Raw genomic sequence first — 19076 nt, forward strand, 5'->3', positions numbered from 1 at the left:
TACTGGAAGGCCACAATAAGGTCACTTAGCATTAAGTTCCTTTTTCAGGGAGGTTAATGCACTAGCAGCATACAGTGCCAGTGCATCCTTCTAGTCTGCCTAGTTCACATTATAATCTAGTAATGCATATGTGCTTAGTTCAGAATTTGTCTTGTGTTACTTGAGAGTGCAGAATAATGGATAGTCTCTTAAGTCTTTTTAAATGTAAGATAAAGATAGCTGAAGTGCTTACTTGCCTCTCTTTAATATATTTTTTGAAATACAAATTTTTTTTTAATGCTTCTGGTGCCATTGAGACACCTGAACAAAATTAATTTCAGATTTTTTTTTTAAGTCTTTATTATTTGTGATAGGTGTTTGCTTCCTTCATTACCAGTTAGGGATTTTTTTTGAAAAACATTTATTGCTGATTTTAAAAGCCATCAAAAATTTGATTGCAGTAAATGGGGAGCTTAACTTGCAGGGCTGTGACTCTGGGAATGCTGTTTTGTGTAGGTGGTTAAGAGTGAAGGAGCCAGATTTACAAATCCTTTCCAGGAGATTGTAGTAGGTTGATGTTTGTTTCGCCTTGGAGACCTGTTTTGGTGGAGAAACAACGCAAAAAAACTAACTTTGATCTCCCTCTAAAGTACATGGCTTTATGTCTTTTTAGCTGTTTGGCCTGGCTTCTTGGGATGAGGTGAGAGTGGGTGCCAGGAGAAGCAAAGGCCTGAGGAGTGATGAAGGGACTGAGCCCACCACCCCTTTTGGTCACAGCTGTTAGTCCCCACATTAATCGTAACTGAAGTTGTCCCTGAGTGCTAAGGTTGTAGAATATATCTCTACAGAGGTGGTAAGTCAGCATTATGTCTTTCTTGGTCCTCAGTTTTCTCATAATCCTTCAGTATTTCAGTCTATGTGATCTGTTAGACTAATTTTTGACTGGCAGTTTTGTTGCTGTCCATAAATACATGCTTTAAAGATGGGGTCTGTATTTCACTGTCTCTTAATGAATCACCAAAACCTGTTAATCTTGTCAGGCTCTTAACTGAAATAACTTCCACTTCAAGTTGTAGTCTCCCACTTGCCACAGGTTGTGAAATGCTTTGACTGCTGCAGGCAAGAACTGTGTTCAAATGAGAGTAAGAGGAACGGCATGAAGTATGTACTTGTTGCTCTTTAAAGTTCATTAAATAGCCACGTGAGACTTGATGTGCAGTGCAGCGTGCTGAAGACCATGGGAATTACTAATTCATGGGTATGGATGTCAGTGCAGTAGTGTATTCAGACTGGGTTTTTTTGGTGTATATGTGGGTGCAAAGTGCTGCATCAAGTTATGATGCATACTATGTATCACCTTTCTTGTGCTTTGCAAGCCTATTTGAACTATATATTACCTTAAAGTATTGTTGTTGCATGCGTGTTAATGTGGTGCTAAGTGAATGCAGCTGATGTGAAACCACCCACTGAGAGGAAACCTGTCACCTAAGTGGACTGAGGAAGGCATTGAATCTAGATGTGTTGCTGCAGAGTGGTGTAACTGATAGGAGAGGATTTAAATACTTCTTTGGGCTCCCAGCTTTGAGAAGAGACAGTACTAGATGGTCAAAGTACATTGGTTAGGGTATGGAGTGAAGTCAGCCAGGGCAGAGACTAAATGCACTAACGAGGGTAGAAGGAAAAGCAGACAGACCTCCACAGGTCTAGTTTCCAGACATTAAAGGGATCTAAGTCCTTTCAGTTCACTTAAGGAAAATGTAAATAACATCTTGATTGTATGTTATAGGTAATTGCACGGTATGGGTTCAGATGTGAAAAAGACATGGAATTAAAAAGCTGTTCAGAGTGACCAAAAAGGAACAGTATAGACTGCCTGAAAATCTTCATTAAACAAATGAAATGGGATGTTTTGCTATAGGGAGTGTGTTTCATAACTCATGAGTGGGTTAGTCTCTAAGAAGAGATTTTAAAAAATACATAGAATTGTTCGGGTCTCAGAGAAAGTTATTGAGTTAACAGTTTTTGTGTTTTGAGTACAACAGAGATAATAAGCTGAATTACCATGCTGTGGTGTTGTTTTGGTTTGATTTTTTTTTCTGGCCTTAGAGGAAGGCTTGAGAGGGGGAGGAGCACTGATCTCAACATGCTTAAACACCTTGCAGCTCTGTGTTAAGGGGGCTGTTAAACTGCAGTGCTTCAGCTGGTTACCTGCTTTCTTGTCCTGATGCATTTCAGGTTTTAGCCTGTGTTTAGTCTTACCTGAAACATTTAGGTCATGGCTGAAAGTGAATTGAGGTTGATAGGTTGGAAGGTGTAGTATACCTGTGTGTGATCTTGTTAATGACACAGGGAACATAGGAGAGTCTTTTAAGTGTGGTGTTCACATGCTCAGTGTTGAACTGGAGGTGAGGTCTGAACTCCTCAAGGAGACTTTTCTCTCACTGGTGCTTCTGCCAACAGTAAGATCTTCTTTGTGCTTCCTACTGCAGTTTAAAGCATGAAATGTCAGGGATTATGTAGGCATAATTTATGTAAATAGTTCACTTGTGTTGCAAGGGCAGTGAATGGCTTATTAGTTTAGGGGTTTTTGTGAACTGCACAGCATAAAATGTATAGGGTGTCAGACTAAAAGATCCTAGTATCTCTTCTGGTTTTAAATTTCCTGGCATTATAATGCCTTATTATGTGCTTTCAGATGCATTTGGTCTTAAGACAACCTCAATTTCCTGACTTTAAGGCAAATTTTTGAGTATATTGTACATTGTGCACTAAATATACTGTGGAACGTATTGTACTTGCTTTTTACCTGGAGAGAGAAGGAAGTGTTATTAAAAAAAAAAAAATCATAGAAGTTGACTTCTAACAATAACACTGACTTTGTGAACAGCAGAATACTGTGAATGAAACACTGTGTTTTTCTTTTTAGGTTTCAGAAGGCTAAAGCTTCACTTGAACTGTAACTAGAATGGACAGTTACTTTAAAGCTGCAGTCTGTGACCTGGACAAACTGCTTGATGAATTTGAACAGAGTACAGGTTAGTTGCTGTGCTGCCTTTTTCTCCAGCATAATATTGCTCAAATGAGTGTGACTGGGATTTGAAGGTAACATATGCTAAATAAAAGCTCATAATGATTAATAGATAGGATTTAGAGGGAGTGCACTCTGGAAAGAGGAGTTTATAAACTTTGCTTTTGATCTCTTTTTGCTTAAAATAGATGAATACGACTGCTACAGAACACCTCAAAATCCATATGACTCAAAACACAATTCGCTTTCTTCAGTTCTGGATTGCTTACAACATGTCTACCCAACACCAAAACTGCAAGAGGATGCTAACAATTGTACTTCATCAGAAGAAATATCTCTAGCCAGCCACGCTGGAACAAGTGAAGCACTGCTGTGTTATTCACCACAAAATGAGAGGAACATTGCTGGGCCTGATCTTTTGTCCACTGTGGACAGTGGTTCCTTGAACGAAATTCAGTCTGCAAACCTGGGAAGGTGTAGTATACCTGTGTGTGATCTTGTTAATGACACAGGTAACTTAATCCATTCAGTGGCTGCTCATGAAGATACTCAAAAGTTGCAGCCAGATGACACCCCATACAGTGAAGGTTTGATTTGCTTTGGCATACCTTGCATGCCTGTCCCTACTCCTGTGTCATCAGCTGGTTGCAGTGGTGTGTCAGCTACAGAGCAGAGCAATGGGACCTCAATACTGCAAGATTCAGGACATGTGAAAACCAAGGAGATTAATAATTTAGCTTTAAAATTAGACAGTTATGCTACCACAGAGATCTCAGATGCACCTGATGATCAACACAGGGAATCAGTGAAGTGCAGTGAAGTACTTGATCAGCTTGAACAATCTGCTTGCCTTAATACCCCATGCATCCCTGGAACATCAGAGAATTCAAGTGCATACAGTCCCAAAGATGAGAAAATGTATGAAAAATTGCCTTGTGAACCACAAGGTGAGACTGTGAGCTCTGTGTTAAACAAGGAGGTGTATGGAAGAAATGCCACAGAAAAGGTAGACTCAAAAGACAGGAGTGATCTTGAATCTGTGCCTTCAGACCTGCACAGTGCCCCTGCAGCGTTACCTGGGAGCTGTGACTCACTGGGCTCCTCATGTCAAACTGGAGCTGGAGTAGAATTAGAACAGCAAATCACAGAAGAGAACACAGGTAGTGAGGAACCTAGTAGCAATGAAATGCTCCACTCTGCTTCACCTCTGTGTGTTTCTGCTGAGGATGTCCAGGCCTCACTGTCATGTCTTCCACTTCCTGCAGCTATATGTGGTTCATTAGTGGTGACAGAAGAAAAAGTTAATTCTGAACCTCAAAATGAAATGGCAGAGGTTGTTAGTGATACTTCAACTGTTCATGATGGAAAGCCTAACATAGATCTCTCCAGCAGGGAGCCTAGTGAAGACACTGACTTGCATGAACAGGAAAGGAATAATGCTAAAATCAGTGAAAGTGTTATGGAAAATACAGATGGAGAGAAGTATGACGCTGACAGTGTAATTGATGATAGTGATTCGCAGCAAATAAAACCTTTTGCTTCTGCTTTTCTAGAATATGAAGATGAGGCATATGATGCTGGTATAGACCCTTATTACAGTGGAAGTATGAGCCCGGTTATGGGTGATTTCACTGTCGAGGAGAATGTTATTAAAAGTGATAATCTAATAACCGATGCTGAGCTTGATGATTTCTTGTATGGGCAAAGTCTTCAGTCCAGTGTGTTGAAGTCTTCAGACAGTGACAGTAACTTAATGGAAGCTGATGCAGATGAAGATAATGTAACAAATCTGAACAACCTGGATTTCACAGTGGTCGCTGAAGGACGTATGCAGGCAAACCTGGAGGAGATAATGAGCACTAACAGTAATCCTGCAGCATCACTTACTGCCAGTGAGACGGAGTCTGCAGCAGAAGGCAGTATGTCTTCTATTCACTATGTGACTGAGAGGGGTAGTGAAACACTGGTTCCTAATATTCATACTGAAGGTGCAAGGCCAAAGCAGTTGCCTGGCCTTTCCCAAGGAGCTGCTGGTCAGACACAAGTGACTAGGTCAGAAGCAACTGAGGGAGAAAACCAGGAAGCTGGTTCCATTACCCCAGAAGCTCCTCTCTCAGGCACCAGCATAAATGTTGGTAAAAGTACTGATGCTGAGCACTCTGAGGAAAGCAGCTCTAAAGCTGGAGGAAATCATGCACCTGAAAATACAGAATCAGTTAAAATACCTGCAGCTTTCCCACAGAAACAACCAGTGTGGGTTCCTGATTCAGAGGCACCCAACTGCATGAACTGTCAAGTCAAGTTTACATTCACAAAAAGACGACACCACTGCCGTGCATGTGGAAAGGTAAGCTATTGGAGAGGGGTCCTGTGTTAGTGAGAGCAAATGAACTCTGATGTAGGAATAACCAAAGCAGAAGAAAGAAGGGAAAGAATACTGACAGAATTTTTCTAGGCTTAAAGTATTTTTTTTTTAATTAATTTTTTTCCTTTGTAGAAAATTAGACTCTTCAGAAAGACTGATAGTGAGTAAGAAACACTTTTTTTGTGAAAATAATTGCAGGGAAGTTTGGAGAATGTTCTTATTTTATCTTCCATTGCTGGCTAATGTGTTTTGCATAGAGCAGGGAAGATGGGACAGTGGTCTGCTTCACGATAGAAATAGTTGGTCAGCTTTTAAATTCACCTTTAAAAACTTGAGGTAATGATCAGAATTCAGATGTGGTTCTGTTAGCTTTAAAACACTGTCCATGACTCTGGAAGGATTGCATTCTGAACAGCAGGACCAATGTAAAGGATTTATAGCCTAAATCTGTCCTGTGTATTTAGATGTGTAATTTTCCAGGAGAGTAAACTCAGGGGAGCAGTCTGTTACTTTTGTGGGGTGAATGGTACTCACCAAGGAAGTAATCTATAGAGCTTTTTTCAGTCTCTGGTCATCTGCAGTGAGTAAATAATGTCAAAGCTTATTCTCAATCCAGAATTCCCTTGTGAGCTGCTGTGGCTTAGTCTTGTACTAGTGCATAAATACTAATGAGGTTATTTTCAGTGTTCTTCTGTAAGCCTGATGGATGAGGAGATACAGCAGGGGCCATGTCAGTGCTTACTTTTTGCATCCCCATCTTTGAGAGTCATTGCAAGAGATTTCACAGAATCAGAGAATGGCTTAAATTGGAGAGGACACTAGGGATCATCTCATCCAACCTCCCAGCCACAGGCAGGGACACCTCTTAACTAGACCAGGTTGCTCAAGGCCTCATCCAGCCTGGCCTTGCGCACTTCAAGGGAGGGGCATCCACAACCTCCCTGGGCAATCTGTTCCAGAGTCTTACCACCCTCATGCTGAGGAATTTCTTCCTAAGATCCAGTCTAAACCTACTCTCCTTCAGTTTAAAACCATTTCCCTTGTCCTGTTCTTGGACACTTGTGAAAAGTCCCTTTCCAGCCTTCCTGTGTAGCTTCCCTTCAAGTACTGGAAGGCAGCTATAAGATCCCCCCAGAGTCATGTTTTCTCCAGGCTGAACAATCCTGATGCTCTCAGCCTATTGTTGTAGCCTGGTATTTTTTTCCCAGGATGCCTCTTGTAGGACAGTGTGTTGAAGGTATAGTACCCATTTACTTCTACTGCAGCAAGTGTGAAATAAAATGTCGGTCTCAATTTGAGTGTCAAGAAAATTAAGAACTTATTGTGACAACCTGGAAGTCATTGAATTTAATCGCTTGGCAGATTATCCTGTTGAAGCTTTGCTGCAGTGTTACAGAATCACAGAGTGGTGGGGGTTGGAAGGGAACTCTGGAGATCATCTAGTCCAACCCCTCTGATAAACCAGCTTCACCCGGAGCAGGTTGCACAGGAACACATCCAGGCAGGTTTTGAAAGTCTTCAGAGAAGGAGACTCCACAGCCTCTCTGGACACCCTGTTCCAGGGCTCTGAAGTTTTCCCTTGATTAACATTTTCCCTCACATTTAGGCGGAAGTTCCTGCATTCAAGTTTTTGCCCATTGTCCTTTGTCCTATAGCTGGGCACCACTGAAAAGAGTCTGGCCCCATCCTCTTGAAACCCACCGTTTAGACATTTATGAGGATTGATAAGGTGTGTAAATCTTTTCTTCTCCAGGCTAAAAAGCCCCAGGGCCCTCAGACTTTCCTCATAAGAGAGATATCGTGAGAGATATCTCAGAGTCCCCTAATCATCTTTGTATCCCTCTGTTTGACTCTCCAGTGGTTCCCTGCCTCTCTTGAACTGGCAAACTCAGAACTGAATATATTACTCTGGATATGGCCTCACTCAGGCAGAGTAGATGGGGAGGAGAATCTCCCTCGACCTGCTGGTCACATTCTGCTTAATGCATCCCAGGAGACAAGTGGCCCTCTTGGCCATGAGAGCCCATTGTGTTTAAAACACAGTTCCTCAGAGTGGGTTTCATTTTAGTCACAAGACTGACTGACTTTGAGTTCCTGTTTACATTCACTGCAAAATTTTTTGCACCTTGTCTAGAGAGGAATGAAAAGCACCCTTCACTACCCAGTCCTGTTTACAACCATCAGCTGTTAGTGTTGTTGATCATGTGTGTACAGAGGAGTTTGTGGCAGAACAGTGTCATTAGAGGGAGCATTACAATGCATGTTCTTTGGGAGAAGGAGTGAAGACACTGTAGATTATCTCAGCTTTATTGGTACCAGGGTGCTATGTAGTTCTAACTGTCATAGCATTTCTGAATGTGCAACCATTTAACTTTAAAGTAAGACTTTTTGTCTTCCTAAAAATAAGTTTTTGTCTTTTTAAAAAAACCCAAACAAAATGATCCTTGTGGATGTGGCTTGTTTGTTTGTTTTCCACCACTTGGGCACAAGGAGAGACTGGAAAGAATTCACAGCTGTCCTCTGTGGACTATTCTGGAAGACAATTCTATAGTTTTCATTTGGTTCTGCTGCATTTTTATGTATGAAAATGACAGCACTTTTGAATTCTGGTGCCTGTGCTGGAGGGAACCATGAAGTTAGAGGTTTCTGCTTTCTTGTCCATTTGCAGCACTTTTAAGGCCACACAGCTTTGCAGTTCCTTTGTTAGGTGTTAGTCTCTTGTTGTGGGTACACATCCTCTTCCTAGCTCAACCAGAATCTATTTGTTTGCTCAGGAGCCTCATCTTTGTCTCCTTTGCCCTGTGACATTACCTGTCCCTTAGTTTGTCTTCACCTCTTGTCTCCTGTGCATTAGGGTTGAGCTGCCTCCTCTTCTGTGGGTCCCAGTGGCACCCAGTATAAGAGGAGAAAACCAATTGCAAAGGATTGTACTGCTTAGCGTTTGAAGCTCTAAGGTGGATTGGAACTGATTAGCAATTAATCTTCAGCAGTTACATTTTTGTTTACTGAGCATGTGCATTTTCAGTGGTGGTAAATTACCTGTGGCACTAATGCAGAAGCAATTGAAATGGTTTCTTTTTTTTGAGCCCATATTGCACCAGTCAAGTATTGCTGTTTTTATAGTGACTTTACTACTTAAAGGAGTTCACATGTAATAATTTTTTTCTCTGTCATTACAGAGTGGGTTTTTTCCCCCTTTAATCCATTTTGTTTTCCTTGGGTTAATTAGGAGTGGCAGAAGTCTTTTAGTGTTCTTTCTGCTTACTTAACTCTTGTCAGCAGTAGAAGGCTTCTGTCAGGCCAAAGTTTCAAAAGGGCCTTGTGTAAAGTTTAATACTGATTCCAGAGTCTGCCTATAGCTAAAAATGGTGAGATGCTTAAGAAAGCTTTCAAATCACCTATGAAAGAACATAAGGGAAAAGGGAGAAAAGCACCAGTTATTCATGGCAACTCCTTGTTCTGAATGGGTGCTTTAGATCACTTAAAGAGTTTCTAAAAGTGCAACTTAACAGTACCATGGCAAAGCTCACTGTATTACTTCCTACACAGAAGAAACATACAGGAGGAAATGGAGTTAGAATAGATTTGTAATGAGCCTTTATATAATTTAGCTAGGTTTTCAAAGGTTCAGCATGTGTATTCCCAGTTCACTTAACCTTCTGTCCAGGCATCTGGTGGTAGTTCACTCTGAAGTTTGAAACCCAGGGTTCCTAAAGCAAACTCTCAGACATAGGATTTTATAAAAATAATTTAATAGAGTGGTACAGCAGCTGGGTCACCTCTGGAAAGGAATGCCAGGAAAGGAAGGAGGAGCCAACTGAACAACTAAATCCCTCAGTAGTTATGCCCTTACAGACTACTCAGCAACAGCTTGGTCCAGGAGTAATGTTTGGGTCTGGGGTAATCTTGTTCCTCACTGGGTCTGAAAAAATACTGTTCTGACTCCTTGTTGAATTACTTCACTGTCTCTGGCCAGGCTCTTACCTGGTCTAATTGAACCTGCTGTGGACAGCTGTAGCTTTGAAGACTACTTCTCTTCCAATTTCCACTGTTTATGGAGGCCCTGTTTTGAATAACCAGGATTAATGTTTTTAAAAACCATGTAGATGTGGTGCTTGGGGATGTGGCTTTGAGGTGGACTTGGTACAGCAGGGTTAATTGCTGGACTCTGGTGATCTCAAAGTTTTTTTCCAGACAAAGTGATTCTATGACTTTATAGTTTGGCACAAATTGTGGAACTTTTCAGTTTCTTCATCATAGCATTGTAGAATGGTTTGTGTTGGAAGGGAACTTTAAAAATCGTCTAGTCCAATCTTACTGCTGTGCACAGCAACATCTCTGACTAGGTCAGGTTGCTTAGAGCCCCATCCAGCCTGAACTTGCACACTGCCAACGATGGGACATCCAGAACTTCTCTGGGCAACCTGTTTCCGTGCCTCACCATCCCCATTGTAAAGAATTTCTTCCTTACGTCCAATCTAAGTCTACCCTCCTTCAGTTCAAAATTGTTGAGCTTTGTCCTGTCGCTACAGGCACCTGGTATAAAGCCTTTTCCTATCTTTCTTATAAGCCTTTTTTTATATATTGAAAGGATGCAAGAAGGTCTCTCTGGAGCATTCTCCAGGCTGAAAACCCCACCCATGTCTCTGTGCCTCTCCTCATATCAGAGGTGTTCCATGTCTGTATTGTGCTGAGGATTCCAGAGCTGGATGCATTAAAAATATTTTTAGTAATTTTTATATAATGCCATCTGCTTTAGTAAAATGCATAAATGATAATAAGAAGAACTTAATTCAGGAAATACTGGGATTTTGTCTATAATAACTTAATAATTTTCTGGTTCAGGTGTTCTGTGTTAGCTGTTGCAAACGAAAATGCAAACTGCAGTACCTGGAGAAGGAAGCAAGAGTCTGTACTGGATGTTACAACAACATTAATAAAGGTAAAAAGTTTTTTCTGAGTAACTGCAGCAATCATTAAAGAATGACTAGGTATGGCTAAAGTCTCTTTCACCTTTCTTCTTTTAGGGGCTTCACTAGTTTAACTGGTGCATTGTTTCCTATTTCTGAGTGTTCTGGTTCAGCTGGCATAGAGCTAATTTTTCTTTGTCATGGCCAGAACAGAGCTGTGTTTTGGATTCAGTGTAGGAATTGGCATGAGAGGAACATTTATAATACACTGATGGGTTTAGCTGTTGGTAGGAAATCAAGGACTTTTCAGCTTCCCCTGTCTTGCTAGTGTGCAGATGTACAGGAAGCTGAGAGGGAGCGTGGCCAGAGCAATGGACAAAAAGTGGCCAGTGGAATGTTCTTTATCATATCATGCTCAGCATGTAGTTATGGGGTGGGCTGAGAAGCTCGTGCCCTCTTGCCAGATTGCAACTCCAGCATTTTCTTGTCTAGGGTCACAGACCAGGAACAGTCCAGGCCTTGGTCCGTGGACAGTGAGCAATTGCATTGGCCATCACGCGTTTGTATGTTCTGTTATTGATGGTATTATCATTATTATTTGAATTTCAAGTATTAAATTGCTTGTATCTCAACCTACGAGTCCTCTTTACCCCTCCAGTTCCCTCCACCATTACCTGGGGCAGGGGCAGGGTGAGCAGTAAGCAGCTGCTGGTGTTTGCCTGCCAGCTGAGTTCAAACTATGACACTGAGATGTAGGGATGAAGAGAATAATTGTACCTTTCAGTTGGATTTCAGTTCTCATTTTAAACCTGAAGCAGCAAGCTCATTTTTTTTTATTTTTAAAAAAGTAGGTTTGAACTCCATAGGTCTACACAAAGTTATGCTATTGCTAATTTGTGGCAGGAGTGTAGCAGAAGGTATCCTCCCTCCACAGCAACCTTCTGTATGCTTGAAGACCATATGCCTGATTGTTTCACATGTTATTTGCCCATTTTATTTAGCTTTATCTCCTGATATTTTCACAAGTTGCTTAAGAGTACTACAGTAATGAATCCTAAGATAATCTTTTCTTAACTGGTGGCTAAGCATGTATGCTCATGGAGACATGAGGAGCAAAAATCAAGGTCCTGATGAATAATTAAATAAGAAATGGAAAGCACACCAGATTTTAGTAAGTCACCTGAATGGAATTTGATTTAATAAAATTTGTGTGGTGATCTTGCAAAAAAACTCACCCCTAATAATGCACTGCAAACAAAATTTAATCAGTTATGAGGTCTTAAAAATTAACCACTTTGGGTTTTTCTTAGCACAGGCATTTGAAAGAATGATGAATCCAACTGGTCCTGGTCCCCGTTCCAGTATTTCCTCTGAGTCTTCTGCTGTTCCACCTGCAGATGAAGCCCAGGCAGCTGGTGGTGCTAGAGATCCTTCACCTTCTGCTTTGTTACCTATCTCAGTACTTAAGCAACCTGGTATTGAAGGTATGCTAAATATGGTGCAGTGCATCTAACACTTTCAGGGTCTCTTTGGAAAGAGTTGTTGATCGCATCACAGATACTTACTTGTTACTGTGATATTTTTTGTGGGAAGTAGAAATTCTGTGAACAGGGTGTAATGGTTTGAAAACAAACCAGTGAGAGACTCCAAGTCAGAAATACAATTTAATAGGAAAAAAAATAAATGCAATAATACAAAGGAAAACCACAGACAGAGTCAGAATACAACCTGATACTCTGTAGTTAGGGTGGTGGTAGCAGTCCGGATGAAGCAGTGGTCTCATAGAAAAAGGTCTGGTAGCTCTTGTCCTCTGGAAATCTGGTGGGTAAGGCCCCCTGTGCTGTCCTGAACCCCAGTTTATATCCAGGTGGGAGCACTTGGCTCCTCCCCCTGGGTGGAGCATCTCACAATGGGTTGATATCAGTCTGTGAGTCATGCAGTGGGTCCTTGATGGTCCATTAAACAGAAATAGCTCCTGGGGGGAGTTCTGTATGAGTCATGGGGTGAGGCATGGATGGGCCCATTAACAGGGAGGACTCCTCCTGCTGGGTGGGAAGGTGTTAACATCTCCCCAGACCTCTTTATTTATCTGTTATAGCTTGGGGTGTGAGGTCTGTCCTGGACAGCTGCTACCAATGATTTTCTTAACAGCCCATGAGCACTGACATAGAGAGTATAGAATATACAGTTCTGGTTCTACCCACATAAGGATAAACTGGTCCCAGCCCCTGTAAACATGACACAGGGACACTGGAAAGTTACGTTTAGTTCCCAGTTTTGATGCCATGCATGAGCTTGACCAAGTCTGTCATAAGTCTCCATTTATAAAATCTGGATGTTACTTTTTTCTTTATCCTCTCTGTCGATATTGTTGGGGTTTTTTTATGTAGATATTACTTTTATTTCTTTTATAGCTTAGGCAATCTCTGCTTTTTGTTATGACTTCCAGTCTTACTGTAAGAACAATAAGTATTTGTTTATGTAAAAGTTGCTAGGGAGCAATAGAGGTTCATTTCCTGTGTAAATCCAATGACTGGTGTCTAAGTATTGTCTTTGATCCACTTCTAATAAATACCTGTCCTTTTTCAATGAAAATTTTTTTTTAAGTTTCTTCTGCTGACCACTTGCCCAACTGTGAAGGATAGTATCATTAATGGGCAGACCAGCAACCACAGTGCTCCCTTCACTCCTAAACCATACACCAGAAATCCAAGGTGGTGAACCACTGGAGGGAGGAATAAGTTAATGCACTCACTTGCAACACAGGATGTGCAGAAGGGAGCAAGCTGGCCAAATATCCAAGCCATGGGAGATGGCATCAGTCAGGGCATGCATGAGTCCCAGACAGAAATTCACAATCTTGCTCTGACATCCTGGGAATTCCACTTCCTGTGAGGAGTCAGGGAGCCCTTTTGATAGCCAGAACCCCAGACAATTGTGTGGGCAGGCCTTCCAACTGCACTGCAGCCAGAATCAGTTCTTATAGAGGTGGCTTCTTGCCCCACCTCCAAGTTAATGTGGAAGGTGGGGACACCTCGTGGTGGTCTCCTAATCAGTTCCCACCCAAGACTGGCCAGACTCTGGGTGAAAACCAGTCGGGAGGGCCTTTCTTGCCTGGTTGTGGACATCACCCATATGGTAACCCTTATTCAGGGCTTCAAAGTGATAAACTGACTTATCTCCTACCTTGGAGACTTTTAAGACTCATCTGGATGCGTTCCTGTGTGACCTGCCCTAGACTAGATGGTCCTGCTCTGGCAGGGGGGTTGGACTCCATGATCTCTGGAGTTCCCTTACAACCCCTAACATTCTGTGATTCTATGACATTTTTGGAGGGTATTTCATCTTCTAGTTATAATATGTGCTTCATTCCTCTCTTACTACAGAGGAAGTAGCTCTCCTTATACAGGAATTGACAAATTTAACTGTAGCATGGCAGTTTCCTCTGCCAGGTATGAGACTTTTTTTTTCCCCCATGTATTTGCCTGACTAGAGACTGGCTGATGTCCAACTGTCTGCCTGTGCTTGGCTTCAGTAAACAGATTCTCTGTGTGCTTGGGAGGAGAGGGGGCTTGTTTTTATTCCTTTCAGCTATTAGAACAGTACAATAATATGAAGTCAGTGACATTTTCTTAATCTGTCCTAGGGCCGTGCCCCAGAGAACAGAGGAGAGTTTGGTTTGCAGATGGTATCTTGCCAAATGGTGAAGCAGCAGATACAAGAAAACTTTCGTCTGCAGCAAAGAGTCCATCACAGGATGTAAGTCCTGTAAACCTGGACTTGCTAGGGAGGTGCATGGTATGAATTGTGTGTTTAGGTGCATGAATTACATCTTGAAATAAGTTTTCTTGCTGTTGATGGTGCCCCTTACCTACCATCATATGAGTTTTGCTTCACAGCTTTTGGAATCTGAGCCAGTATTTGATTACTTTTTTGTAAGGTGTCTATGAAGTCCTTGGATTGAAAGATTCTGTAGACCATACTTCAAAGGAGGCCATGTTTAGTTTGGGGTGTTTTTGAACTTCAGAAAAGGTATGGCATAAAATTTTCCAAAACCAAGTTTTTTTCCTGCACAGCATTTAACTACTTTTATGAAGGTAACCTCAGCCATTGTTTTGAAGCCTGTCATTAACAACACACTGACAGTAGAAGTTTGTGGGTGTTTTTTTTTTTTTTCCAGTGACTTGCTGTAGTTCATCTGTTTGATTAGAGCAGCCAGAATTTGATTATTGCCCTAGAAAACCATGTTATAGGGTGCAGAAAAATCTACCTCTTGCTTCTAATGTGAACTAATTGGCTTTTTTATAATAAATCATATTCCTGGTGTTGAACTGGTTACACTTTACAAGTCCAAAGAAGTGGTGTAAGTTTGCTGTGGAAAGATTTGCAGAGATTCTGCAACTGGACCCTTTTTAAGATGTAGCTCTGAAGCACTGTCTCAACTGATCAAATAAATTTTGCCACTGTTTAAGAATGTTAAGATCAGATAGTTTGTATGTGGAGGGTCTGAACAGTTACCAAATGTATGGCATGTAAATCAGCCTTAATTCATAGAGAATGGATAATAGTAAGTGTCACTTCATCTGAACAAGAGAGGACTCCAGTAAGCTGCAGTACTCAAAAGGTATACCTTGTCTTCCATTTTGGGGAAAGAATAGGCTATTTTAATTTGCAAAAGATAACCAGTGTCTAAAATTAAAAGCAGCATGGACAAAGTGAGTGGGGAAACAAGTAGTTGATGTCTTGTGTGCAGCTTTGGAAGCTGAGACAAAACCACCCTACTGCAGCTCTGAAGCACGGTATGTACTTTACTAGGTCACACACTCCTGGCCACACTGGAGGTTGAAATTATCCAGCATTAAGGAACAGCAGCAAGCAAACTCATGGCAAAGGACTCTAGGAGAGGCCAATTTAGTCATGGTTTTGTTTGTGGGGTGTTATTTTTGGGGTTGTTGTCCTTTTTTATTTTCTTTTCCTGACTTGTGCTCTTAACAGGGCATTTGCTGGAAGCTGGTGGCATACCAGGAGAACTATTACATGGCAAGCATAGAGCTGTTAGGTTTTTTTCTTGTAAAAAAACCACATTTGAAGTACTGAGCTGCTGATCCCAGTGATGGCAAATTGCTATGATGAGAGTGTTCAGTAATATTAAATGGATTCCTGGAGGGGTACTTGGTTTATCATTGATTGTGTAACATCTGTTTTATGCTAAGATGACTAATCTGCAGTGCTCTGATAGGAATTACGTGTTCCTGAACAAATAAATTAATGATGCATTTTCACCTAATGTAACCCCCTAAGGATGGGGAGAAGAAAAAAGGAAGATGCAAGAGGTATTCAGTGGCTTTCTTCTTGTTTAGAGGAAATGCATTCTAGGTATTTGTGATAAATGTCTATCTCATTTTGCTTCTGCAATGCTGGTAATGAAAGCTTAGCTTTTTTGAGACAAGAGTCTACATTTTTTTTCTTCTTCTTCATAGGCTGCAAATCCAGAAGAAGATGACACATTAACTGATGTAAATCCAAAACCCAAGGAAGAAGCGGATATTTTTAAAAGAAGAGAGGAATTACATTGTCCTGTTTCTTCAAGTGTTGCACAGCAGGCTGTTCCAGGCCAGAGTGAGGTGGTGCATAGCTGTAAATCTGAAACTCTAGAAACTTCAGCATGTTCTCCTACTGCAGAACCTGAAAAGCCTAGTTCTGGCTCAGCTGATCAGACTGCAAGCGATATGCCTGTTAGTCCTTCATGTTACAGAGCACTATGTGGTGTCGAAAACTGTGTCCGTACTGAGATCAGCCTTGTTCCTGACGGCGATAAACTGCCACCGCTTCTGCTTGCAGTGGGTGAAAGTGGAAAAGGTAAACTGGATAGTATTCCATCACCTGATGCGAGATTTCTAAATGTGAACTTGTGTGTATATCATTCCTTTTAGTACAATCCTAATCTCTCACTTACTTGCTGCACACTGGATTGCTGGATAATTGAACATACATTATAACAAGGTTGATAGGTTATGAAGAGAGTACTTCATCACTTAAATGCATTATAGTAATAACTCAGCCCATTGATGGTAATTCACAGCATCAGTAAGTGGATGAGGAGGCAGCATACACAAGTGGTAATTACCAAATGAATGGTAGCCCTAGTTGGCACCTTTGATACAAGTTACTTTGTTTAGTTTCCTTGAATCTTAGGGTAAGCTATTCATTGGTTCATATGTAGCTATGCTGCTGAGTTTGAGAATAATGACCACCCTCTGAAGACAGGAGGATGAAACAGTCTTTCCTATGATCTATAATTCTTATTTTAAGGAGTTGGCCAATGTGTCAAACTAAATTCAGTGTTGTTTATTTAGATCCCATAGTGGAAGAACATCCATCTCACCAACAGGTCACCTTGCTTCTTGTGGAAGGAAGTCCTAACCCATTAACTTTTATCCTCAATGCAAACTTGCTTGTGAATGTCAAGCTAATCACTTGTAAGTAGTGCATGTTTTCTTTTTGATTAATTCCAGCCTTTTTTTTTTCTGACTGTAAAACAACATTACTGTGGCATCTATGTTTTTAATTAAAGATTCTTCAGAAAAGTGCTGGTACTTCTCAACAAATGGACTACATGCTTTGCGCCAGGCAGAAATTATAATTCTTTTGCAGCGTTTGCCACATGAAGAAATCTTTCCTATTGAAATATTAAAATTATTTATTCACATCTATAAGGATGCAATGAAAGGTATGTAATTTTAATGTCTTAACTTTTGACTATATAATACCTTCTTGCTGACTTTTAAATTGGTAGTTGATAATGTAATTTTCTTGAAGTGTTTGTGGGAATCTAATGATTCTGTTGAAAACTTGCACTGTTAGCCTTGGGTACTAAGTAAGCAACAGAAAGAGAAAAATCTTAAATTTCTTTGTTTCACGCACTTCTGAAAACATCCTGTTGGCAGTTTTTTTGTTGTTCAGTCATGCTGTGTTAGGGATTCTGGGTGTAAGTCTTTGATTCCATGGCTTAGGACACCTGGAACTTCATTTGTAGAAATACAGAGTACTCTTATGTTTATGAATATTTGAAGTCTGTTAATTGAAGTTCATCAGTTGGTGTGTGCCTGAACGTTGTACACTCTAGGGTTTTTGTCATTTATTTGGAAAAACCTACTTATGTATTGAAGATCATTTAGTTAGTAAATATAGGGCACTTAGACTATGGGTTTAGATGTCTGTTGGACTTTGAGGAAGATGTGAGAGGTACCATACAGCTTACAAGTCTGTAGGACATCACTGGTAAGAGTAGTTCTCTTGATGCCACTGTGTTACTTCTCCAGATGTGCAAAGGCTCACTGTCCTTCTTTCTACAGGAAGGTTAATAAGAAACATGGAAAACATCACTTTTACTGAAAACTTCCTTGGTAACAAAGAGCATGGAGGATTCCTGTTTGTTTCACCAACTTTTCAGAAATTTGATGATCAGATTCTACCACATAACCCCTTTCTTTGTGGCATTCTCTTCCATAAACTGGAAACACCCTGGGCAAAAGCTTCTCCCATTCGTTTATTGTTGAGATTGGGAGCAGAGTATGACAGTAAGTTTTAACACTTTAAATAGCTATTTAAATATCGATTTTTCCCTTTGGAAAATACAAGATTTTAGACAAGCAAAGTACTGAGATTAATCTTTGCAGTATTTTATATTACACTTGTGTAAGACTGAATTTTCATACATGGTAAGCCAATGGAAAATTTAAACTGTGCTGCTAGAATCCCATGACTTTTTTTTTCTGTTCTTAGATGATGAGAAAGCTAAGAAACCAAAACTGACAGCAATAAATTATCAAAACATCTAACACTTGTCATAGGAGAGAGGTTTGAAGGGAAATTCAGAAGCCAAATTTACAACTCTGACAAATTTGGTTTTTAAATTAAATTGCTGAAAATGAGTATGTTGGCAAAGTGTCACTGCCTCATAAAATGGATAAAGGTATTCATTACGTGTGAGGATAATATACTTACTAATACATTTGAAATCTCCAGACCTTTAAAAATGCAAGAGGCATTCTTTCTAAGTGTGGTGATGGAGACCACATAAATGTGCACCACGAGAGCTTGTGCAGTGACACAGCTTCCATGTGAGGATGACCTTCCACAGTCTGTTTTGTTCCTTGTCACACTGCTGCTTACAATTTAGAAAGCAGGAGGAGATCAGATAAGGTGCAGCATGTAGCAGTTGCTTAAGTGGAATGGATTATAAAAATGTATCATACACAACTTTCCTGACCTAAATGTATTTTTTTTAATAAATAAGCCCACAGTTCTAAAAGTTGCAATTCCATGAATATGTATCACTTGCTTGTTTGTGGATTTCTGCTAGCCAGGCCTATCTGCTTGGTGACAAGGATGGTAGCTTTTTTGTCATTCTTCCTCTTACTGTTTGGCTTTTTTTTTGTTTGGTTGTTTTTTTCTAAACCAGTTTTGTGTCTTTGACCTCACAATCCTGACTTTGCTCTGTGTGACATAACGCAGTCCTGTGCATGACACCAGTTTGGCTTTCTTTACTGTCACATTAAAGAGTGTGAGTCTGCAAGGTGTCTGAGCTATGTGTGTAGCCACATATCAAAGTCAACAGTCAACTGTTTCACTGATACAGTTTCACAAGGTTTCAAAATGGAGTCATTATTTAAGTGACAGACATAACAGAGTCAGAATTACTGTTAATAAATCCACTTGGCTGAGTTAGTGCTAGAGGCGAGCCAATAACAGTACTCCTGGACATCCTCTGTGAAATAGCAGAGGCACAATT

General features: G+C 40.6%; 1 protein-coding gene across 1 annotated transcript; it reads left to right on the forward strand.

Moving 5' to 3' along the window:
- Positions 1-2944: 2944 nt before the first annotated feature.
- On the forward strand, positions 2945-17862 carry LOC103777093 (zinc finger FYVE domain-containing protein 16-like; the record flags this gene model as incomplete). Its single annotated transcript, XM_008944631.1, has 9 exons — positions 2945-3014; positions 3196-5354; positions 10218-10314; positions 11593-11766; positions 13929-14080; positions 15763-16141; positions 16639-16761; positions 16857-17012; positions 17638-17862. Coding segments are annotated over exons 1-9 (3535 nt in total), but the record flags the coding sequence as incomplete, so codon positions are not given.
- Between the last annotated feature and the right edge of the window lie 1214 nt (positions 17863-19076).

The sequence above is a fragment of the Merops nubicus genome, unplaced genomic scaffold (assembly GCF_000691845.1).
Source record: "Merops nubicus isolate BGI_N331 unplaced genomic scaffold, ASM69184v1 scaffold77, whole genome shotgun sequence".
NCBI lineage: Eukaryota > Metazoa > Chordata > Aves > Coraciiformes > Meropidae > Merops > Merops nubicus.